The sequence below is a fragment of the Plecotus auritus genome, assembly GCF_963455305.1.
Source record: "Plecotus auritus genome assembly, chromosome: 7".
NCBI classification, from domain to species: Eukaryota; Metazoa; Chordata; class Mammalia; order Chiroptera; family Vespertilionidae; genus Plecotus; species Plecotus auritus.
In genome coordinates, this window is record NC_137774.1 from 177573194 (window position 1) to 177597380 (window position 24187).

Below are 24187 nucleotides of genomic sequence, written 5' to 3' on the forward strand. Positions count from 1 at the left end.
CAGTGATGGTTCTTTAACTCAGGGAATATGTGCAGCTTGGTATTTGTTAGAATGGGGTCTTTGTCTGAACCGCCGCTTTAAGTTTATTATTTGTATATTGGTAATGTAATGACCTGCCGTTTCCTTAAATGAACCTTGGTCACTCCTCATTGATTACTCCTATGGTCAAATAGCACATTCTGTTTAAGACTCCATGTAAGGGTGTGTACGTTCCATGTGAGGGTGTGTACACTCCATGTAAGGGTGTGTACGTACACTCCATGTAAGGGTGTGTACACTCTATGTAAGGGTGTGTACACTCCATGTAAGGGTGTGTACACTCCATGTGAGGGTGTGTACACTCCATGTAAGGGCGTGTACGTACACTCCATGTAAGGGTGTGTACACTCCATGTAAGGGTGTGTACACTCCATGTGAGGGTGTGTATACTCTATGTAAGGGTGTGTACGTACACTCTATGTAAGGGTGTGTACACTCCATGTGAGGGTGTGTACACTCCATGTAAGGGTGTGTACACTCCATGTAAGGGTGTGTACGTACACTCCATGTAAGGGTGTGTACGTACACTCCATGTAAGGGTGTGTACACTCTATGTAAGGGTATGTACACTCCATGTAAGGGTGTGTACACTCCATGTAAGGGCGTGTACGTACACTCCATGTAAGGGTGTGTACACTCTATGTAAGGGTATGTACACTCCATGTAAGGGTGTGTACGTTCCATGTAAGGGTGTGTACGTTCCATGTAAGGGTGTGTACACTCCATGTGAGGGTGTGTACACTCCATGTGAGGGTATGTACACTCCATGTGAGGGTGTGTACACTCCATGTGAGGGTGTGTACACTCCATGTGAGGGTGTGTACACTCCATGTGAGGGTGTGTACACTCCATGTGAGGGTGTGTACGTTCCATGTAAGGGTGTGTACACTCCATGTAAGGGCGTGTACACTCCATGTAAGGGCGTGTACGTTCCATGTCAGGGTGTGTACACTCCATGTAAGGGTGTGTACGTTCCATGTCAGGGTGTGTACACTCCATGTAAGGGCCTGTACACTCCATGTCAGGGCGTGTACACTCCATGTGAGGGTGTGTACACTCCATGTCAGGGCGTGTACGTTCCATGTCAGGGTGTGTACACTCCATGTAAGGGTGTGTACGTTCCATGTCAGGGCGTGTACACTCCATGTGAGGGCGTGTACACTCCATGTCAGGGCGTGTACGGGGGTGCCCGCCTGATGCTTGTGCTTTTCTCTCCTGTGGGCGCAGTGCCGACGAGCTCCTGCTCACCGAGATGATGTTCAACGGGCTGTTCAACGACCTGTCCGCGGAGCAGGCCACCGCCCTGCTGAGCTGCTTCGTGTTCCAAGAGAACGTGAGTCCCCCGGCCTGTCACTGAGCTGCGGTGCTGTCACGGGCAGTTCGGTGTAGATGTGCTCCGTCCCATTTACGTATTGTGGGTGATGTGAGACAGAAGTCAGTACAGCTTTAACACAGTATAGTAAGAATTAGATAGTAGATGCATATTATCCGAAAGGAGAGTCAACTGGGGTTTTAGTTTTGGATGATCATTAATCAGACACCACGTTTTAAATTGTTCCATAACCTGATGCCTTGTAGAAGGGCTGGCCTAGCAGACAGCCCTAGGAAGAAAAAGACGAGGGAAAGTAAAATTTGGCAACACAAGTAAATGAAAGGGGCCATCTTGGGTTTCTGTCCCTCCTCCAGGTGGGGGTCGCTGGGAAGCTGCTCCCACTCCTGCTCCTGCGGGTGGAGTCACTGGGTCGGGGGTGCAGGGCTGGCCCACGCCTCACCGCTGGGTCCGCACGGAGTTGTCCACGGGACCACCTGCACTTCACCCCAAAACCGATGTGACCTGTTTCATTTAAAAAGGTCACGTGCATGTTTCACATTTCATATTTAAACTGTGTGTGGGGGGGGGTGAAATGGACAGAAGCAGACTTGCCTCTGAACATCACTTTAGTGCCGCTGTCTACACCTGCACACTCAGCGTCACTGCAGTAGGTCGTGTCAGACACGTGCTTTCTCAGCCTGCCAGGGGTCTGGGTCGCTGCTGCTTCACTCCTGCGGCAGATGGGCATCGGGACGGGTGAGGAGGCGGCACTTCTCAGCTCCCGGGTCCCTGGAGGCAGCACACACAGCACAGGGCCCTGCCCCCGGCACTCGCTGGGCCCGGCGGCGAGGTCACAGGAGGAGGCACGTCTTTGGAAAACACTGTCTATGTTCTTGGGTTCAGTTTCCCGCTGGCTTCTAAGGTGATCGTGAAGAGCGTCTGTCAGCTCTTCGTGGAGCAGATGAGGTGGCAGTTGTGGAGTGTGGGCGACGGGAGCGCCTTCTCACGGGCCCCACGCTGCGTCCTGTCCTCCCAGAGGCGTGTGTCCCCTCTCAGAGGAGCGGGCTTAGCCAGCCTCGCTGAGGCCAGGGCAGGACGGCTGCTCTGCTGGCTGAGCTTTGTTGTGGGAGCCACACGGGTGTGCAGGGCCCTCGGTTCTTGCGCTGGTGCCATTCAACATCGGGACGAAAAATTGCACCAACAGTCACAGCGCTTTCTCGCTGGAAAGAAAGGCGAATACAGGAAGACCGTCAGTGGTCTGCTTGGCACACTAACTTCTGTTTAACAGTGTGTGTTTCTCACACCATGCCCCACATTTTTCCTGCCATCAGACATTTTCATGCCATTTGAAGAAAGCATACAGCTTTGCAACAACTACTTATTAAGCACCCACTGTGGGCGAGGCCCAACTCTGGGCTCTAGAGACTCAGGGTAAAATGCTTCCCTTCCTGGCCCTCAGATGCTAGGGTGAAGGCCACAGACACGGAGCACGGCCTGCGGCTGTGTCTGGGGAGGAGGGTCTGGGGGCGGTGGGGCTGCGGAGGCAGCGATCTCGGGGCGGGGCCGCTGTTTTAATAAGGGGATGAGAAGAGCCCGAGGATCAGGGTGGGCTTGGATTGAGGGTTAAAGGAGAGAGGGGGCCGACTGCGCACCTGCTGGAGAGCGTCGGTGAGACCTCACTGGGCTACTTGGTGAGGGGCCGGGCCGACTGCGCACCTGCTGGAGAGCGTCGGTGAGACCTCACTGAGCTACTTAGTGAGGAGCCGGCCTTCCACTTCCCGGGCCCGAGGGAGGACACCCTGGACCTGCTCACCCTGAGCGGACACCATCTCCACGACGTTGAGGGGACCTCGAGTTCACGCATCGCGGTGTTTATTTTAACAGGCGGACATAGAGCCTGGGACACGGCTTATCACACACACCCGATGCACATGAAAACCAAGGGCTTGTGGACACCGGCGCTTAAAGCACAGACGTGTCTGTTGTAACGGACCTACAACTGTTCGGTTAGAAACGGACCTGTAATTACCTTAAGGCCTGTCGCACACGTGCATGCATGCCGTTCTCACAGTAATTTTGGTTTTGCATGCTAAGGCTGTCTGTGTCAGAGTCTGGTCACGGTCGTGTCTAGATTCCAGTCACAGGCCTGCAGGTCTTCAGGGCCTGGCCTTCTCTCGGACGGGCTGAGACCAGCACCGAATCGAGCGGCTTGTCCGCGTGCCTGGGTGGTTGTAAAGGCCCGAAGCGCCTGTTGGTCCAGGTGAGGAGCTGGCAGACTGGTCACTAATGGGAAGGCAGCAGGGAGAACGCACACTCAGACTGAAACCCAGCGGTCTCGTACTTGGGTAGGGAGCAGGAAGCATGTGGCAGCGTGGAAACGGAGGGCGTGCGTTTAGTGTTCTCCGTCCCAGGTGTGCAGTGTCCGCGGAGAGTTCCCTGGAAGCCAGACTGTTTCAAAACCAAACAGCCCGCTAATTGAGCGTCACTGAACTGTGCGCTTGGGGACCTGCTCTCCCTCGTTCCATTCCGGCACGGGGGGCGTCCGCAGCGGCATTTCCTCTGCAGTGGGGCGGGGGCAGGGCTTGGGGAGGGGGCATTGTGCTTTCAGAACCTGGGTTGGTGAGGAAATAAGCGCTGAAGCCTCCGGTCCGCAGGGGGCCGGGCGAGGGCGTTGTTTGGTTGGCGGTGGGTTTTCACGGCTGACCCCCCTCTCTCCCCAGTCCAGCGAGATGCCCAAACTCACGGAGCAGTTGGCCGGGCCACTTCGCCAGATGCAGGTAGGGTTCCTGAACTACCCGTCCTGAGCAGTCGGTGTAAAACAGCCGCTTTTGACGGCCAAGAGCGAATGTCATTCAGTAGAGACAGCTTCCTCTGGGTTAAAGATGTCACGTGACGTGAGTCTCGTCATTCGATGCTATTTGTGGTTTTTACTTTTAATAAAGGCTTTCTCACCAGTGTAATCAATTGCCTGGGGCTGTGAATGCAGATTCACAGCCACCTGCAGAGGGCGACACCAGCAGTTCCATGTCTGTCGTTTCCTCGAGGTGAAGAACGCCACGGGATGGACTAGGGTTTAGTTAGCGTTATCTTTTCGTTTACAACAAAGTTTTAAAGTCTGTTTTACCCCAAGAAATCATTTATCTCTGGCTTCTCAAAGCCACAGTAACTTATGGTAATGAATTGGTCCTACTATTTTCTTAGGAAGGATTGGTGTTTGTCCTCCTTTAATGTCAGACAGAAAGTAGGGCAGGATGAACTGTAGGATGCTGCCAGGGAGGGGTGAAAGGGCCCCGGTGGAGCCACAGCACCCTCACTGCCCTCCGGAGCCCGACCTCCTGTAGTTACAGGTGCTTTTCACCTTGTGGTGACCAAGGGTGAGTGAGTCTGAAGTTCCCATCATGGCAGAGAAAACCTCCAGATTGGAACTTTCTGAAGCTTTATTGGGGGAAAAGCATTTTGCCATATGATTGGTGTTTCTCTAAATCTGTTTTATTACTGTTTTTGTTTCGTTAATGAAACAGAGATTGGTTAAGTGCTATTCTAGTGTAATTTTCATGAATAGTTTCTGGGTGTTTTTTCTTAAATTTCATAAGAATTTATTTGAGCAAACTGATGATGTGCTGGTATATTGGGGAGCAAAATCTCATGCTCCAGCAGTTGCTGTGTTTTGGGGAAAATCATGATCGTGATAGATCACTTCAGTGTAGTGGGAAAACGTAGCTGTCTGGTCACTTACCAACGGAAGAGGCACTGTGGCTGCTGAGCAGCAGTGTCTCCAACGTGTAGGCACGTGGCGAGGTGAGGAAAGGGACCCGGTGGGACACCGGCGCTGGGAATACGAAGTGATGTGGGCGATCCCAAGGAGATGTTAAGTGTCTCTTTTATCTTCCAAGGAATGTGCCAAACGAATTGCAAAAGTTTCAGCAGAAGCCAAATTGGAAATTGATGAGGAAACTTACCTGAGCTCATTCAAACCTCACTTAATGGATGTGGTGCACACCTGGGCCACGGGGGCGACATTTGCCCACATCTGCAAAATGACGGATGTCTTTGAAGGTATGGTTCAGGTGTATGCGTGCACTTCTTTCTGACGTGGGGTACACTCGGCTTAGGGCGGCCTCGTTTGCTTGTTTTTAATAAGGGAAAGTCCTTTAGGAAGACAGAGTGGAAGTGAGCGTAGAAGGAATGGGCTCAGGAGACAAGTTACAAAGGCAGAAGGGGCCTTGGCCTGAGGAGAGAGAAGGGAACGGGAACGCACCGGGGAAGCAGAGGCACCTGGGGGTCATAGGTCAATGCAGCTGGTCCTGAGCTCAGCTGGGGCGGCCTTGTCTGGTCTGGCGGGTTTTCTGGGCTTGGAGCCGAAACACAGCTGAGGCCTCGATGTATTTGATGCCGGTCAGAACCTCACCGTCCTGGGAGCTTAATGCTTATGGCTGTTCTCGGCCCCCATGTCCATCCCCCTGAGGAGGTCTGTCCTGCATGACTAGCACCGACCGTGCCAGGGTGACATTGTTTTAACAGAACATTAATTTTGGGTGATAAAGTGGAGTCTTCTGCCTGTGTCGGAAGAAAGTGCTCTGCACAAACCCTGCTGTGTAATAGGCACAGTCCCTCGTTGTAGGTGCTTAGGAAACTGTTCTAATAGTGTGTGATCTCTGCCAAGTCTCTGCCATCACGATGAACAGGCGAGCCTGGTAAGTCAAGTTCGTGCACTCGGGGCGGTCCCTCAGCCCAAGACTGCCCCCCCCCCTTCCCCCTTACCACTCGCCTCGCTGCTCCTTAGTGCTGCTCCTTAGTGCTACCGCGGGGGTGGGAGGGCTCCCGCCACCGCCGCTGTGCTAGCCAGCCGTGAGCCTGGCTTCTGGCTGAGTGGCACTCGCACTGACCACCGGGGGCAGCTCCTGTGTTGAGCGTCTGCCCCCTGGTGGTCAGTGCGTGTCATAGTGACAGGTCATTCGGTCGATTTGTATATTTGTATATTCTCCTTTGATTATATAGGAAGTCAGACACAGTGACATAACAGTCGTGGCTCATAAAGGAGAGGAGGCGTTGTTTTAAGAAAAACCCTGGGGCAGCAGGGCTGTGAAATGTGTGTGTTCTTTGTATGTAAATGGAGACGTTCTCACAGTCCAGGACACACCTGGACCTGCTGAGGCCGAGGACAGCACAGCGTAGCCCCTGTGCGCAGCCTCCCGCCCCTTGCACTTCCTGGAGCCATTGCCCCGGCCCCGCTTGCTTGAGAAACCTAAGTCTGAATTTGGTCTCATGTCAGTACAGTGTCCTTTCTTCTGGTCTGGGTACCACTGTATCAACTCAGAGTTTCCTAAAACTGGAGTAGACTGTAAATTAACCCTTAAAAACAGAATGGCTAATTAGACAAAAAGGAAAGCTGAAGACCTTGATTGACTTAGGGTAGTATTTCCTTTTTGGACACCCCGCCCCCTTAGCACGTTGTCATCGGTCCTCCCACTGCAGAACGGCCCCTCGCGCCTCGTCTGGTGGTTGCACACCTTGACGTGACTGGAAAGAGTCATCTGAGCACTCGCCGTAGCGCGGCGCGCCTGGGAACGTCTTAACGTGCTGCGCCCAACCATATGTGTCCGTTTCTAATTGGAGTCCCAATTTTCCTTTATGTGGAAAGAAACGGTTTTCATCATTTCAAGAAGTAGTTGTCAGTATTTTTTAGGCCTTAGCCGGGGCTAGTTAACATCGTAATGATGAACCATGGGTTTGAGGGATGTCTGTGTGCTGGGGTTCATTTGAGGAGTTTTGAAGACTTCATATAAAGAATGGTTTCTTGTTATCAGCCTGAAAAAATGGATTGGCTGTAGTTGCTTCTTACTTGCAGCGAGCTAGGTGTGAATAGCACTTTGGAAAGTGTTTGTAGAGGCTAAAGCCTGAGGTTTGCCGCTGACCCACGGAGTGGACCCATCGCAGCCGCCGGGGCAGCGCCCGTCACCGTCCATCTGTCTGAAAGCCGCTGCTGCACCCCCCGAGCACGAAGGGCTCGCTCTGCATCGTCACTTGTAACTGCTGCCCCCTCCCTCGTGTTTCCACACCCCCCCCCCCCCCCCCCCCACTCAGATGCCTTTCATCCGGCGGTTTCCCTGAGGCCGGTGCCCGAGTCACAGGGGACTTTCCACTGGACTCGTTTTCAGAAGTACTTTGCTAAAAATAGCAGTGATTTCTGTTAGTGTGTATCATCTGTGTTTAAATTGGGCCCAGTTGGTGCTAAATGACAGGAATGACACCTGGCACTCACTCACTTGATGACTGACTGAGCCCCCAGTGTGAACAGCAGAGCCGCCTCCAGAAAGGGTCGGCCTGCACCTGCGCCAGTGCGTGCAGGAACGCACATTGGTGATGCTGACCCCGGTCAGACGTTAGAACCACGTGGATAGGAGCTAGGGCGTGCCCTGTGGGCGGGACTCGGGATGCCGGAAAGCTGGAGGGGGGATGCTGCTGGGGAAGTGTGTGCCTTTCCATCCTCGGCGAGAAGGCTGGTTTGTTCCGGAACAGCTGCCCTTCAAACACGGCGCCCACATGTCCGTCAGTGGGTGAACACGTACATGCGGCACCTCACCCACCAGGACAGTGTCAGCTACAAAGAGGATGCGCTGCTGAGACTGCTGCAATGGGAGGGCCTTTGGGTCACACTGAGGTTGTAAGGGATGACGGGCACCCACGGGACAGCCTGGCACGGCCGTGGCCTGCCATCCGGGTCCCACGCCTTGCGCGTGGCGGCCTCCCCCTGACAAGCGTGTCCCCTTTCTGTCCAGGCAGCATCATCCGCTGCATGCGGCGCCTGGAAGAGCTGCTGCGGCAGATGTGTCAGGCGGCGAAAGCCATCGGGAACACGGAGCTGGAGAACAAGTTCGCGGAAGGTCAGTGTCCCTCGGGGTCTGCTGTCCCACCGCACCTGTCCCCGGCTCCCTGGGCGGCCACGAGCGCCCTCTAGTGGGGCTGAGTAAAGCTTTATGTCTGGGTCAGGTTTTTAGGATGATGTATGTCTATGGGCACCTCCCGGGCCACGCTAGGGACAGGGCAGGGGAGGGACCCGGCCTGCTAGGAGCTCCTATCCCAGCGCCGGAGACAGGTAACAGGGCAGCCCTCCAAGAGCAAAGCAGGAGACAGGACGGACGGGGTGTGGGGGCTGGACAACGTGGCCCAGGTGCCCCCTCAGGCAACCGTTAGGCCCTTCACACGTGCTTGGTGCACGTGAGTACCGGCAAGAGGCCGTGAGTACCGGCAAGAGGCCGTGTGCCGGAGCCGAGTGGGCAAGGGAGGGGGCGGTGGCGGGGGAAATGAGCGCGTGGCCCGCCCTCGCCTCCCTCGAGATGACCGCAGGTTTTGCCGTCACGAGTGCCGGGCAGACGGGTTCTCCCAGGCCGTCTTGCTGTGGCTTTGCAGGCCCGTCTGTAGAGTAGACAGAGGAAGGAAGCGGGGAGTCCAGCTCCAGACAGGACGGCTAGAGCCAGGGGGTGGCCGGGGGACCAGGCTCGCAGGTGGGCTCACCGGGTCCGAGAGCAAAGATCCAGAACCCCAGCGCCCTCTGCTGCCACCTGTGTCCAGGAAACCTGCGCACACGGCCCTACGCTGTGCGCCCGAGGGACCTGGTCACTCCGGTTCAAGTCTAACGACAGGAGCTTGGTCCGAGTGCACTTGGTCTTTGTCCTGCCTCAGACCAGTCTCACGTGGTCATTGAAAACGTAGGATCTTCAGGTCGAAAATTCATGACTTTGGGTCATCTTACTTCTTTTGACAGTTTAGTCCTTCCCAAAATAAGGTTTTTGGGATATTTTTAGACACCCCCCACCCCATTCCCACATACACACACCCACACACAGCACACTGGGGTACAAGAGAGTCACACACACACACACACACACACACACACACACACACATTGGGCTACAGGAAGAGACACAAACACACACACTGGGATACAAGAGTCACACACACACACACACACACACACATATGAACACACTGGGGTACAGGAGAGAGACACACACTGGGGTACAGGAGAGTCACACACACACACTGGGGTATAGGACACACACACTGGGGTACAGGAGAGTCACACACACACACACACTGGGGTACAGGACACACTGGGGTACAGGAGAGTCGAGGCATCGGACCAGGGTGTGGTTCCCCGGTGGCCCCTCTTGGCTGGCTGTGAACTCGCCAGTCTCCTTCAGACCAGGGGGTTGGTGCCGTTAGGCGCTGTCTACAACAGGGCGGGGGGGACTTCCTATGGCCCCAGGGTTAAGCTGAGCCTATTTCCTCCCTCAGGCATCACCAAAATCAAGAGAGACATCGTGTTTGCTGCCAGCCTGTACCTGTAGAGCCACAGGGCGTGGGCTGGCTTGTCTGCCTCCGCCGGATTGCAGATGACCACGTGCTCACGAGCAGCACTCGGCTCGCCCTCCCACGACAGTTGTCCTCAGACATTGAACACGTCATACTGAATCCAGCACCGTCAGACATGTGTACATAAGCATTGCATTTTTAATAAAAATGTACAGGTGAGGCATTGTTGAGTGAAAGGCTGACATTGCTTCGTGGACTGGGAGCTATTGGCCAGCCGCCGTGGTGGGGAGTATGTACACAGGGAGAGTGAGCGTCGGGAATAGCAGCAGAGTCCCTCAGGCTGTGCACACAACAGGGCGGCCCTGGCCTCCAGGAGGGTCATTCTCCCTCGGCCCAGCGCCTTCAGGGCTGGTGATTGTTCCGGAAGTGATTCTCCCCCGTGGCCGTTTCATGCAGGTTCGTATGAGAAGCCTCCTCTCTTTCCTTAAAAGAATTTCTCTCCTTGAAGAAATCTGATACGTACACCACCTACAGGAACAGATTTACTGAGTCAGTTTAAAAGCCGTGAGCAGTTTCAGTGAGCCGTGCGCAAAACTGAGTATGAACAGGACGTGTGTGAAGGGGTAAGACTGAGGGCACAGCTATCGGTGGCTCACAGGAATGTCAGGGCTGCACCACGTGGAGAGGCGTCTTATGTTTGGGGCAAACGGCCTCACTTGCTGTTCTTCCTGTACGCTGGCTTTCTGTCCCATTCATCACCAAGACGACAGCTGTCGTCAGCCTTTCACATGGGGACTCGTGTCCCTCTGTGTCCACCCTGAGTGACCGGGCAGCCCTGCGCTCTGCCCCGCGGTCTCCTCACAGGACGCCTCCACTCAATTACTCACGTGCCACTGCCGCACGGGTATGCCCGCCCGGTACTCACCACCAGCACTGCGACCAGCGCCCCCTGGCTGAGCCCTGTCAGCACGTCGCTCCAGTGGTGCTTGTAATCGGACACACGAGAAAGGCCCACGTAGATGGACGTGGCCACGAGGCCAAACTGCAGCGTGGGCCGCAGAAGCCTCGCCCAGTCCGCCCGCATCCTGGCCTGCAGGTAGAGCTGACAGAGGAGAGCCAGTCAGCATGCAGCCGAACGACTTCACGTCAGGCGCCCCCCCCCCCCCCCCCGCAGGGCTGATGTGCTTCACATGACCCGCAGACATTAAATAATCGACACTGTTGATTCCATGTGGAACGAGGCTCCAGGCAAGCGCCCTAAAGTTCATCCTTTTAAGCAGGACAAAAGCCACTGCCCAGGAACTTGTGCTTAGGATCCATGCCTCCGCGGGCAGGCCACCTCTCCAGGGTCCAGGGCAGAGGGTGCCTTGTGGACTAGGGTTGCAGCCCCGCAGTCTGCTGGGGGCTCACGCGAAGGCCAGCACTGCCGACAGCCCGTCTTGGGCTGAGCACCCCCTGGGCCAGGCCCTGCCAGCCTGTCGAGACCAGTGGTTGGCAAACTCATTGGTCAGCAGAGCGGCAAACCGTGGCTTGCAAGCCGCAGTACACCGACCACTGGTCTAGACTAAGGTTAATACGCAATGCCCTCGGCTCACTCGCAGGCAGCGAGAGTCGTCTGCGGCCTGTTAAGCGCAATCACTGCCTAAGCAAGCGCGCTGTAGCCCCGCCCTCACTCCACAGGGTTCCCTGCACCCCCTTCCAGCTCTGACCTTTCCCACCGAGCCCTGAGCGGCTCCGGGCCGCCTGCCTGACCGCGCAGCCTTTGGACCCTGACCCTGACGGGGGAAACCTGGGTGGCTTCCTAGGAGCCTCTTGGCAGATCTGGGCTCATTAAAAAACGTTTTTGGTCTAATTTCTATCCAGTGAGGACGTAAAACACTCAATAGAAAACTGTCTGTGGCTGTGCTTATTCAGGAGAGACACAGGCCACGCCCAGCTGTGGGCTGTCCTCAGGGGCTGGACCAGGGAGCACCTGGTTCTGAAGATGCACGCCCCGGTGGGTGGCTCTCAGCTGTGGGCTAAGGTGCTGCCGGCTTTCCACAGCCCCCGCCCCCGCCCATCCCCCTCCCCCCTCCCCACCCCCGGAAGGAAGGGAGAGGGCAGTGACCTCTCGGTGCAGGCAGCAGGGGCGGGCCCAGGGGTTTGCAGTGAGTGTTTAAGAGGGAAGCAGAGGGATTAACGGGCTCCCCGGGAGCTCGGCGCCCCGCTCCCTGCCAGACCAGAGGGGCTGCGCTAGCTTAGACCTGCTGGCCGGCCCTCCCCACCTGTCCTGAGAGGCGGCGTGTTTTAAAGGACACCTGAGCCTCGCACTAGAGCCGCCCCCTCCGTACAGGAAGGGACGTGGGCTTCCCGGAGACACACAGGCAAACACATCACATACTCCACTAGCCTTCCCCAGCCTCCCCCAGTCTCCTCTGCGGAAGGGGGGGACAGACCAGGGCCACAGGAGTGAGGAGGGAGGGGGCAGCCGCAAAGCCTGTCCATCTCCGTCTCTGGTAGGAGAAACCGACCAGTCCGTGTCCAAGCAAATCAAACCACCCCAGACGGCGCGTGGCCGTCAGGAAGCAGGAACCAGGTGGAGAGGAGCCGGCCTTAGGGGGCCACCTGGGCACGAGGGCAGTGCTGGGCGGCAGCCGTCACTGTGTGGCAGACAGGCAGCCGCTCTAAGGAGCTCACGGCCCGGCAGGGGCAGGGGACAGACAGCTGATGCGAGCGAGCGCAAGGTGGGCCACGGGAGAGGCCACGTGTGCACACACACCACGCACCAGGTGAACACGTGGGCTCCACGGAGCGAGCCCTGACCTGGTCACGCAGGCACGTACTCACCGCCAGGAAGAGCATGCAGTACATGGAGAAGGAGGAGTGGCCCGAGTAGAAGGACAGCCTGGAAGAGAGGAGAGATGCTCGTTCCCTCCTGGAGGCCCTGGCGCCCTCTTCCCCTCAGAACCCGGAGCGGGGAGGCCGGCAGCGCCGGGGGCGGCTGTGGTGAAACTCGGGACGCCGGGTCCTGGAGCCGGCCCGCCAGGCTGCTCTGACACCAGACGGCCCAGGGCCTGACTGCGTCACACACACGGACCACGGCTCGGGCTGCTCTCCCCTGCAGGCTGGCCCCGGGGACACGCCTTTGGGACGCTCAGAAGGGACTGCTTTTTACAGAATGGGTTCTGAAGTCTGAGACAGCAACGGGCTAGCATTTTCAGGGGTGCATGTCCCGCCGTGGGCTCCCCGAGGCTGTCTAGGGCTGCCTTCCCCTGTGACAGCCTGGAGCTGGACAGTGTCAGACGCACCGTTCGGCCCGCACAGCTGAAGCATTTACTCCCTGGGCTGGAGACAGCTGCTCACCCTGGACCACCATGACCTACAAGGTCTGCGGGACATCATGACGCGTCGGAGGCCAAAGCTGCACCAAGTGCTTTTAAATCGAGGACGAGGACGGGACACGGGGAGGACGGGCGCAGCGAGGAGACCAGAGCCGGCTCTCCGCTCGGTGCGGGCCGCGGGCACCCCCTCCGAGCCGCGCCGTCACGCAGGCACGAACACGGACACGCACCTGCCCTCCTTCACTTTCTGCGCGTTGCCTCGGCAGACGTAGTTTTCAATGTAGCCGTCGCTGCAGTTGATCTTGGACCAGTCGGGGTCGCAGACGTCCAGGAAGTGCGGCCGCAGCCTGCCGATGGAGTACTTGGCGATGTCCGTCAGGGACTGGCTGGCGGCCGCGCCGAACAGGAACGTGCCCACGGCCTTGTAAATGGTGGCCACGTAGTTATTCCTAACGAAGGAATTCGAGTGCAGGAGGTTACAGTAAACACACAGGGCTTCTCCGAGAACCATCTGGAAAAGAAACAGAAAGATACGTTAGAGCAGCAACTGGCACTTTAAACAAAACCAGAAATAGGAAAGGAAATGGCAAATCACAGTAACATCATTTCAAACACAGCGCCCTTCCCTTTACGAATGCGGAGTCCACTGAGGCTGGCCGAGCACAAAGGGGTGTCCGGTCCACCGCGGAGCCAGCCAGAGCCTTGGCCATCCGCCTGCCGCCTCGCCTCTCGTCTCTCCTGGAAGCAGCGGACGGCGATGGGGACAAAAACGGTCCTTCACAGAACACACGTCCCCACGTGGAACAAACCTATGGAAGGCGCCATCTTCCTCCTTCCCAGACACCCCGCACACCGAACAGCCTTCATGTTAAAAGGGGAGAAAAGGTGGCAGAGAGTTTCAAGGAGTAAAACATGGAAAATAGAAGCAGGGACCTGACCCTAAGGCCAGTGCGGAGGGCAGAGGCGGCTGAGGGCGCGGGAGGCCGGGCGCCCGGTGCTCCTGTGAGCGCGGCCCTGACGCCCCTTCTCCAGGGAACCCCTCCCGGCCTCCTCCCCCACTCCCCGTGCCGAGCTGCAGGCCCAGCGCCGCGCAGCCGTGGAGGGGGTCAGAGGCACAGAAAGTCTCCAAATGCTTGACAGGTTCACGGACTAACACCCTGAGAAATTTAAAAACGCCCAGTGGCAACATGACACCAACTACATCTGCTAATAGCCCCGCTGGCCGCCTGAGCCCCAAGTCAGTGCGGGGCGGGCTCCGGGTCCCGGCTTCCCCAAGACCTCCGGCTCCCTGCTTCGTTCCCACGAGGACGGTTCCGCCTGCACAGTGAGCGGGCCAGCCTCACCGCCTCACGGAAGGAGCTCAGAACCTGGGCCCAACGTTCCTCCTTCCGGCCGCCGGCCCCTGAACCCCCGGCTGGAACTCTGACGCTGGCCGTGAGCCCCTCCTACCAAAGCAGGACGGATCCCCAGCTCCCTGGGATGGATCTGCCGCCACGGGACCCGAGAGGGCGCTGAGCAAACTAACCGAAGATGCTGCCTCGGGAAACCCGTGGAGCCCACAGGAGACTCCTGGTTCGGGTGCTCGTGGGCAGACCTCGCCTGTCCCGATAGGCCCCGGGGGATGGCGCACCGCACCGCGCTGCCCGGGCCGCCCCGCCCGCCGGGCCCTGCCCTGACGCCTCCCGGGCTGCTGGGGCCCAGCTCCTGACAGGCCAGGGCGGGACTCTCCGGTGGTTGTGGTTGGTCTTGGACCGCTTCCAACAGGTACCGAGGGGGTCAGCCCCCGCGTGGGCAGGTGAGGCCTCCACAGCCCGGCTGTCCCTGCGCCAGCGGTCAGCCACCTCCTGAGCGAGGGGGCACTTCCTGAGCCCTCCTGTCACGACGGTCAGCGTGAAGGACCTGGCTCTCGCCCCTGGAGACGGGGGAGCGGACTGGGTGCGCCCGGAGCCGGGGCGCAGGGTCGGGCTAACCCACAGGAGCGCACGCTGAGACGCACTGCGGAGCGGAGCGCGGGACTCGGACCAGCGCAGCCAGCCTGCGTCGTTTCTGCCGTGCTCCGTCTCCCGGGAGAGGCGGCCCGCGGGAGGTGCTCCCCAACTCCTCCTTAAACGAGGGTGTATCCGCGGGGACGGCACGTGGCAGCCATCTTCTCGTTTCGTTTACTCTCTTCTCCTGCTTTTGAGCCACGATGTCCATTCTCAGCCGCTGGGGACGTCCACGCTCATGTGGCCTGATCTGTGGCCTCATCTCACGCATTATTCCTCAGACCCTAGAGAGAGTGAGCCACCCAAGAGCTAAGAGACTGGGCGCAGAGAGAACGCTGTGGGGGGCCAATCGAACGTGGCGCAGCCCGAGAGCCTGCTCGGCGTGACGGCGGCCACTCCACGCTGTCGCTACGTTCGTCCTCGCTCGGGCCACCTTCCCAAAACAGCATGCAGGACCGCTGGCTGTGTCCACGCCCGCCTCAGTTCCTCCGACCACCTCGTCCCCTCATCCTACTGCGTCTCCCTCCAAAGTCACACCAGCTCATCAGCAGGCGCAGGGTATCGGCCCTGGCTGCCTTCGCGGGGTGGGGGTGCCGCCCGCCTGGCCTCGCCCTCCGCACTGGGCAGCCACCCCTCGTGTCTGTGGGTGTCTGTGGATCATTGCGATTCACATCCAAGGCCCGGCATGAGTCGGAGTCAGGCCTAAAGGCTTTTTTAAAGAGAAGGTTTACTTGCAGTAAAAAAAGTGCAACAGGCACTGGGCCTGGAAGGAGCCGAGTCAATGAGTAACTGCAGTTACTCGACACCAGCACCCCGCCACTGCCCTCGAGCAGCCTGTCCCTGCTGATGCGTTGGTAAGGGCTGCACTTCATGGCACGGGCGACCGGCAGGTCGTGGTGTAGAAGCGACCCTCGGTTCCCTTGCTGTTACACCCGACGTGAAGACAGCGTGCTCACGGTGCTGAAACCGTCCAAGCGGCGCCCGCTGACGGAACAGGAGGGCTAGGTGCTGGGCGGCCGGCACCCCGACCCGCAGCGCAGCCGTCCGTCCTCGGCAGCGACCCCGGCAGCTGCGCCTGCAGAGCCTCAGTCACTGAGCGAAGCCCGGAAGGCAGGCTTCTGCCTGCACCGGGAGGCACTGAAGTCACCGGAACTCACTCTCCCGGAGCCAGACTGAAGGCCTCCTCGCGCTCCGCCCTCAGCGGGAGAGGCAGAGGCGTGCTGTCCCCCTCAGTAGGAAACCTCACAGAGGGACCACTCGTTTCCTACCCTCGCCCTCCCAGGAGTCGCCGAGGTCACTGCGTCCCCCTGCGCCAGGACCGGGTGGCCCCGAGGAACAGGCAGCGGCGGCCTCAGGGACTCGGCCTCAGGAAACCCCTGGGGCAGAGGTTTCTTGTATCAGTTACGCCCACAATCGTGAGCAACTCACCTGTGAGCCGAGGCGCGGTGGTCATTCCTGAGCAAGGCATGACCCTTCCGAACTAAGAAGTGTCTTTATTTTTAATTAGTTCCCGAAACGACACAGCATGAGGCCGCGATCTTGGCCTATCTCCTGGATGGACCACATTTCCTGCTTTTAACTAAGGGAAGTCTTGCTTTTCAAGTTACAAGTTAGGAAGCACCAATCCTGGCGCCTCCGCTCTGGCCAGAGACACAAGTCCTCCACGCGGGCCTGAGGCCCCCCCAGAGCAGGCCCTGCTCGGTCACTGCCAACTACAGGGCGCTGGCGCTCCTCGCGTTCCTGGCGTTACCTGCAAACCCTCTGAAGTAAACGTGGGTTACATGAAGGCTTGACATTAGTTAGCAAGTTTTCTTTTCCAGAACCAGTACCTATACACAGATCCCTTAAGTTAGAAACTACCATCTAACCTATGTCCAAAGTAGGGACGTGGATATTAACATTCAGCTATTGCAGGATTGCTAAACAAGAGGGAATCGAGCTCCGACTCCGAGCTCTCCCGGTTACACACTGTTATTCCCTTGGTCCCACCTGACGTGAATGACATCTGGATCACATAACAGCTGCAGTCAAAGGTTCACACACACACACACACACACACACACACACACACACAAATAACAGCTTCAGTCAAAGGTTCTCTCTCTCATACACACACTCACACACACACTCACACACACACACACACACTCACACACACACAAATAACAGCTTCAGTCAAAGGTTCTCTCTCTCATACACACACTCACACACACACACACACACACACACACACACACTCACACAGGTTCAGGGTTCCACACGCAGTCAGTCATTCTCAGACAACACCCACGTGAAGCCCACTGACCAGAGGGAGAACAGGAAGAAGTGGATGTAACTTACGACGATGACACTGAACGGAATGAGTACGCCCCCCAGTAACGCATAGGGGATGGTGTCTTCCTTGTAAGGGTACTTGATGGACACGTCATTACAGAACAGTCCTCGCTGGAAGGGGGTGTGCCTTGAAGTAAGAATTGCAAAAGGCAATCCAGCTAGCAAAGGGAACAAACGAAAACATCGTTAAAATGGAGCATCCGAACGCAGCGATGGCAACCACGATCCCAGAGGCTGCTAACACTCTGCCACGGAGCGCGTCAGCACGCGTGGGGGCGCAGCAGTGCAGGCGGGAGGGAGGTGCAGGCAGGGCCCCCTCGTCTCCCACATCTTCCGCTTTCACCCAGAGGGACTTCCCTTCCTGCCCGGCACCCCACGGGTTTAGGGGCGCTCCCTCCTCGTGCCCTTGTCACTCCATCCCAGGCTTCACTATTTTCAAACCATTTGTCACCGACTTTGCTTCCCAAAGGGACACAGCACTCGCCACCCCGGGTCTAGGTCACAGCGCACGCAGGCCTGTCCCCGGCCAGGCCAGCCGAGGGCCTACGGAAGCTCCCTCCCGCTGCTGGCACTGTCCACAGCGAGGGCACAGCAGCTGCCAAAGGAGCCTGAGCTTCAAACCAAGTCTCTGAAGAGAGAGGCACGCGGTCACGCACAGGAGCAGCACCAGACACTCCGCTCCCGCAGCAGCTCCCGCGGCCGGGTCTTGGCTCACCTCCTGACCGCCTAGCTCTAGCCGACCTGGGCCTTCGAAGCCCTCCTCCGCTTCCCCGAGCTCGGCAGACCGGAGACACTGCAGCGCTCCGCCTAGGGCTGTCTTGCACAGAAGACACAGTTTGGCAGAAACCTCCACACGCGGCCCCCGTGTCCACGTAGGGAGCCCCCCCCCGCACACACACACACACACACACACACAGGGCCGCTCCCGCTAGGCCAGGGGTGGGCAAACTTTTTGACTCGAGGGCCACAATGGGTTCTTCAACTGGACCGGAGGGCCGTAACAAAAGCATGGATGGAGTGTTTGTGTGAACGAATATAAATTCAAAGGAAAGGAGCGGAGGGGAGAGCAAGAGAACCGGACAGAACAGCCGGATCCGGCCCGCGGGCCGTCGTTTGCCCACGGCTGCCCTAGGCTGACACGCTGGTGTTCACGCACGACCCCTCACAGCTCTCACCACCCCAGGGAGCCTGGAGGCCACGCCCTTGCTCTGCAGAGTGCATCCCGCAGTCAGCCTGCCCAGCCCACAGGCCGGGGGAGGACGGCTCGCCCCTCTTCTCCGGCCCTCCCGGAGCACCGGGCCGCCTGTGTTGCCTGGGGAAGCCGCTGTGCCGGGGCTGTGCTCGGCAGAGTCTTTAAGGCCCACAGGGTTCCAAAGCCCTGTCTCCTAAACGCTACGGTTTAAGAAAACGACGAGCTGACTGCTCACTGACCCCGCCCACCTCCCACGGTCCGCGTTCCGGTTCCAACAGGAGCACAGGCTTCCCCAGGTGCTCGGCCTCCCACCACCCCACGCCCTCACACACGCAAATTTCTCCTGTGTTTACAGGGATCCGCCACGTCTAGAATTCGCTTCACCTGCAAGAACTCTATACATAATGCATTGCGTGTTTCTGAACTGCTTTAATTTTTCAAAGAGCCCTTCTCTGCTCGAGTAAGGAAGGTATCTAGCACAGAAACTGAATCCACATCTGATTAGTGCCTTAAGCTCGGCAGGTTTTATGTCCTTATTCTCAGAAAGAATTCACATTTGTAGGCCCAAATATACTGAAAAATGTTCTTAGCAGGCACGTTCATTAGGTTGTGTTTTTTTCCCCTTTGACACATTTCTAACTATGTTAGAAATTATTCGTAGTGTTTTTAGAATAGGAGAAAACAAAACGAAGTCACACACGTGTAATGAGTCCGTTTTAAAAACAGGAATATTCGAGCGGACCAATACCAGGCAGATCCATGGCGCGAGGGGCTGTGCTGGACGCGAAGGGCACGCGGCTGAGGGCCACAGGGACCCTCGCGGCAGCAGGCGAGGGGCACGGGGCACGGGGCACGGGCACGCAGTCGGTCTCGCTGCCGCCGGCCGGGCACCGCTCACCTGCTGTCGCCGTGCAGACTCGCCTTCGGCAAAGCTTTCATCTAAGTCACGTGGTGCGTGGAGTTCTGAGTGGCTCCGTCACCACGTGATGACGGGAGGGTCATCGGTGGGAGCACGCACCGCGCTCCTGCTCGCTGCTGACCGGGGTGCTGTTGCAGGCACTCCACAACGTCTGCTGTATCCGCCCACCAGCGGACGGGCGTCCGGGCCGTCTCGGTTTGGTCCTTTATGACCGGTGACCCTGTGAACATGCAGGTACAGGGCGGGGCCGACAGCAGCCCCTGTGGGATGCGGAGACGTGGGACGGAAAACCGGTCACGCGTTGGGCTTCCTGAGAAACCGCCCGCTGCTTCCCCGCGTGGCTGCCGGCTTCACCTCCCACACTCTGCTCTCCAAGGCGCCACGTGGCTGGTCAGTGGCCCCCGGGCACCGGGCCCTCTGCACGCGCACTCTCACCCACCACGGACAGTCGCTGCCGCCCCTCCCTCCAGCGCCGCTAGAACACATCGAAAGAGAGCATGTGGCCCTGGCCGGTGTGGCTCAGTGCATAGAGCGTCGGCCTGCGGACTGAGGGGTCTCAGGTTCGATTCTGGTCAGGGCACAGGCCTGGGTTGCGGGCTCAGTCCCCAGTGGGGGTCGTGCAGGAGGCAGCCAATCAATGATTCCCTGTCATCATTGATGTTTCTCTCTCTTCCTCTCCCTTCCTCTCTGAAATCAATAAAAATGTATTAAAAAAAAAAAAAGAGAGAGAGCATGTGACACGGAAACTCTTCGCTCCCACACTCCAACCACAGACCTCCTCCACCCACTGCCAGACACTGGCAAGCGCGTCCGACGTGGGACCCCGCTCCTCTCCAACCCTCCTGCCAGACAGTCCGCGTCCCGATGGTCATCCCAGTACCAGAGTGTCTGAAGCAGGAAGACTGGGGACGGGTGTCCGGGAACCCTGGGGAACCTGGCCAGCCGTGGGAACCACAGCGATGCCCAGGCCCCCCCACGGGGCAGAGGCCGGTGTCTGCTCCTCTTTACCGCAGGACAGTGTTCCGCTTTGTGGACGTGAAACCGCAGGTGCCCAGGAGAGCGGCGTGCCGCCCGCGTCCTCAGCAGCCAACCGCGGAGGGGCACGCGGGCTCAGGGCTGAGAATTCTGACAGATGCCAGGGCCCCCAGTGGAACAGACACTGAACAGAGAGGGCGACATCCACTTGGGGGTGCTCAGGCCCACGTCCCTCTCCCGACACCCGCACCGGAAGGGGAGCCCGAGGGCAGCTGCTGGAGAAAGGGCTGCCGCCGGCCGTGACCTGGCTGACAGCGGGGGGAGGCGGGTGGGCACGGAGCGCCCTCTCTCTAGCAGGCCCTCTGCCCACCGCCCTTTTTACTCACCAACGGGGAATGCCAAGAGGGAAAGTCAGCTATGAAAACACAGTTGTCAAAAGATGCCGGAGGACCTAACACACAATCACACTAACGAAACAGCAGAAAGAATATGCTGATGCCTTCTTTCTTTTCCTTCTGCTTATATCTATAATAATAAAAGCGTAATATGCTAATTAGACCGGACATCCTTCCGGATGAAGCCAGGGCTGCGAGGGAAGCCCGGGTCCCAGGTGCCAGAGGGAAGCTGGTGCCGGCAGCTGGGGAAGGAAGGCCGCCGACTCCTGCACGAGTTCCGTGCACCGGGCCCCTCTCCGGTGTGACAATAAAACGCGGTGACCTCTATACAGCAGCAACCAACAGCTGAAACCCAGCACTCAAGGCACAGTACCATTTACAACAGCCCCAAACACTGAAATAGCCCCCAACACTGAAATAGTCCCAAACACTGAAATAGCCCCCAACACTGAGATCCTCAGGCAGGACCCTCACAGAGCGTGTAGGGTCTGTGTGCTGACAATGACACACACGATGACATAAGGCAGCGGCCTTAAACACTGAAATAGCCCCAAACACTGAGATCCTCAGGCAGGACCCTCACAGAGCGTGTAGGGTCTGTGTGCTGACAATGACACACACGATGACATAAGGCAGCGGCCTGGAGGAGGACAGGACGGGAGAGTAAGAAGGGGAGGCGTCCCTGCTCTCCATGGGCCGAGCTCTTGCGGAGCTCCCACCTGACCACTGGGACACGCCGATTCTGAAACGCACATGGGAAGCAATGTGGAGAGCTGAGAGCTGTGAAAACGGGCTCATTCTTTGTCCTGGCCGTTCTACGAGTTTCGACAAACTCCGAGCGCCCCAAAAACGTACGCACACTTCGAATGATCATAAAGTCAGTGTTTATTAACAACTAGAGGCCCGATACACGAAATGTGTGCAGGGGCTCGGCCCTCGCAGCCCCACGCCCCGCCACTGTTTGTTCCAGAAGGTTGTTCTGGAAGGTCGTTCTGGAAGGTCGTTCTGCAGTCTGGTCTAATTAGCACATTAGCTCTTTATTATATAGGACAGTCCATTTTCCACATGCATTCCCAGTCATGATGCAGTTTAGGCCGCTGTGAATAATTCAGTGTCTCTTCAGGAGTTTGTATGTTGGACACACACACACACACACACACACACACACACACATACACACACACACACAGATGGCTATACTATATTATTTTAGGCTGAACATGTTTACTACAAGGCTGTGCTACAGAATAATCAAGACCTAAGAAAAGCAACTACTCACACCATGAAAAATAACCTGGCAAATGCAGAGAGTAAGTTTTCTTTTCCCAAACCAGGTACATTTTAAACTCTAGAAAACGTGTACGCATTGCAATACAGGGGTTTGGGGTTTAACTTCCTTGTTCCCATCATTACTCTACAAGCTGCATGCAGATTCAAGCTTCTACCTTTTTCTGGAAATGTGACATTTACAAAAGTAAACGTACCTGGGGAGGAAAAGGCACACAAAGCCGGAGGGAAGGGGAACGCTTAGTGTGAAATTAGATCCTTAAAACCGAAAAGGAAACGTCACGCCAAGAAAACCAAAAATCTATGGTCTGCCCATTAGCTGGGGAAGAAACAGTACAGAATGCCTTTTCTTCTTTTAAAGAATATGGACCTCAGATTGTAAAAATGAAGTCAATGGTTTAAAATGTTCTATCACCCAAATTCCTTTTCCTCATCCTTAAGTTACAAAGTATGCGTCTGAGTTACATCAAACACAGTCACTTTCCAGAAAACCGCCTCCTCCACCGAGGTTCCACGTAAACTGAAAACGAACGAACAAGTCGGCTGTGCGGCCCACCAGCCCCTGCACACGCGTCCCAGCCACCGCACACACGTCCCAGCCACCGCACACGCGTCCCAGCCACCGCACACGCGTCCCAGACACCGCCACACGCGTCCCAGACACCGCACACGTGTCGCAACCACCGTACACGCGTCCCAGACACCGGCACACGCGTCCCAGACACCGCCACACGCGTCGCAACCACCGCACACGCGTCGCAACCACCGCACACGCGTCGCAACCACCGCACACGCGTCCCAGACACCGCACACACGTCCCAGACACCACCACACGCGTCCCAGACACTGCACATGCGTCCCAGACACCGCCACACACGTCCCAGACAACGCACACGCGTCCCAGCCACCGCCACACGCGTCCCAGACACCGCACACGCGTCCCAAACACCGCACACGCGTCCCAGACACCGCACACGCGTCCCAGACAATGCACACGCGTCCCAGACACCGCACACGCGTCCCAGACACCGCCACACGCGTCCCAGCCACCGCCACACGCGTCCCAGCCACCGCACACGCGTCCCAGCCACCGCACACGCGTCCCAGCCACCGCACACGCGTCCCAGCCACCGCCACACGCGTCCCAGACACCGCCACACGCCGCTGCTTCTCTTACTAGAAACACATTTCCATTAAAAACTGCAGACCACCGCTCCGATATTGGGAATAAGAACAAGGACTTACCAAGTCTTTTTCTACTACTTTTTGAAAATTGAGCTGTATTTTTCCTAACGCAAGCTGTTTGATATCTATAGTAACTCAAAAATGTTCACTATACAAGTAAGTAAAAACAGGCCCAGGCCGAATGGGAGTGCAGTCACAGTGACATGAACACGGACCAGCTGGCCTGGCGGGTGTGGCCGTGGCTGGAGCCTGGTCCCGTGCACCACAGGGTTGAAGGGTCAAGGGTTCGATGACCAGGCGGGGCACACACCCAGGATGTGGGTTGGGTTCGATCCCGTGCCGGGTGTATACAGGAGGCAACCAATGGATCTCTCTCTCTCTCTCTCTCTCTCTAAGTAAATAAAAACATATCCTCAGGTTAAAAAAACACCTGCCCAATGAAAGGAAATACCAGTAATGTAAAAATGTTCATAGTTTTCTTCAGGTAGCAGAACTAATTAGGCTGATTTCTCCTTCCTGTATAACAGATTTTCTTAAATTCATTAATAAATACATATTATTTTTATAACTTAATATTTTTTAGAGAGAGATTAAATAACTAAAAGTCACTTCCTTATCCTCAAGCAATGATCTCCTCAAATACAGGGAGTTTATAAAAAACTTTATCCGGCAACAGCTGCTCAAAACAATGCCTACCACCAAGGCCTGCCCTGCACCCCGGGGCGACAGCACCTGTGCTCTCCCATGCACGGGGCCACGCTGCCAGCTCCACAGACGTGCCCAGTTACAGGGGAATTCACCTCTTGGGAAAAAGTCTCTCCTTAAACTAATACAGATGTTTCTCCCTTTTTATTTCTATATAAGTGGTTATAATCAAACTAGAGTGTATATGCTATCTATGGAAATATTTAATGCTAGAGGCCCGGTG

At 57.2% G+C, this 24187-nt stretch overlaps 2 protein-coding genes across 7 annotated transcripts in view; one reads left to right on the forward strand and one right to left on the reverse strand.

The window, feature by feature from the left end:
• MTREX (Mtr4 exosome RNA helicase) overlaps positions 1–9907 on the forward strand; it is a 51628-nt gene extending 41721 nt beyond the window's left edge. The window contains exons 23-27 of one of the 2 annotated variants that reach the window (XM_080677334.1): positions 1267–1372; positions 4072–4128; positions 5245–5407; positions 8131–8235; positions 9650–9907. In XM_080677334.1, the coding sequence (XP_080533460.1) occupies positions 1267–1372; positions 4072–4128; positions 5245–5407; positions 8131–8235; positions 9650–9702 (484 nt within the window). In that variant the 3' untranslated portion in view covers positions 9703–9907. The remainder of the gene's footprint in view (positions 1–1266; positions 1373–4071; positions 4129–5244; positions 5408–8130; positions 8236–9649) is intronic. The other variant, XM_080677335.1, reaches the window with a different exon arrangement.
• Positions 9848–24187, reverse strand: part of PLPP1 (phospholipid phosphatase 1) — a 42243-nt gene continuing 27903 nt past the window's right edge. For 4 of the 5 annotated variants that reach the window (XM_080677337.1, XM_080677336.1, XM_080677340.1 and 1 more), the window contains 4 exons: positions 13218–13498; positions 12494–12551; positions 10593–10769; positions 9848–10195 (listed from right to left, as the gene is read on the reverse strand). In XM_080677337.1, coding sequence (XP_080533463.1) covers positions 10070–10195; positions 10593–10769; positions 12494–12551; positions 13218–13498 — 642 coding nt within the window. In that variant the 3' untranslated portion in view covers positions 9848–10069. Of the gene's footprint in view, positions 10196–10592; positions 10770–12493; positions 12552–13217; positions 13499–17312; positions 17465–24187 lie in introns of all 5 variants that reach the window. The other variant, XM_080677338.1, reaches the window with a different exon arrangement.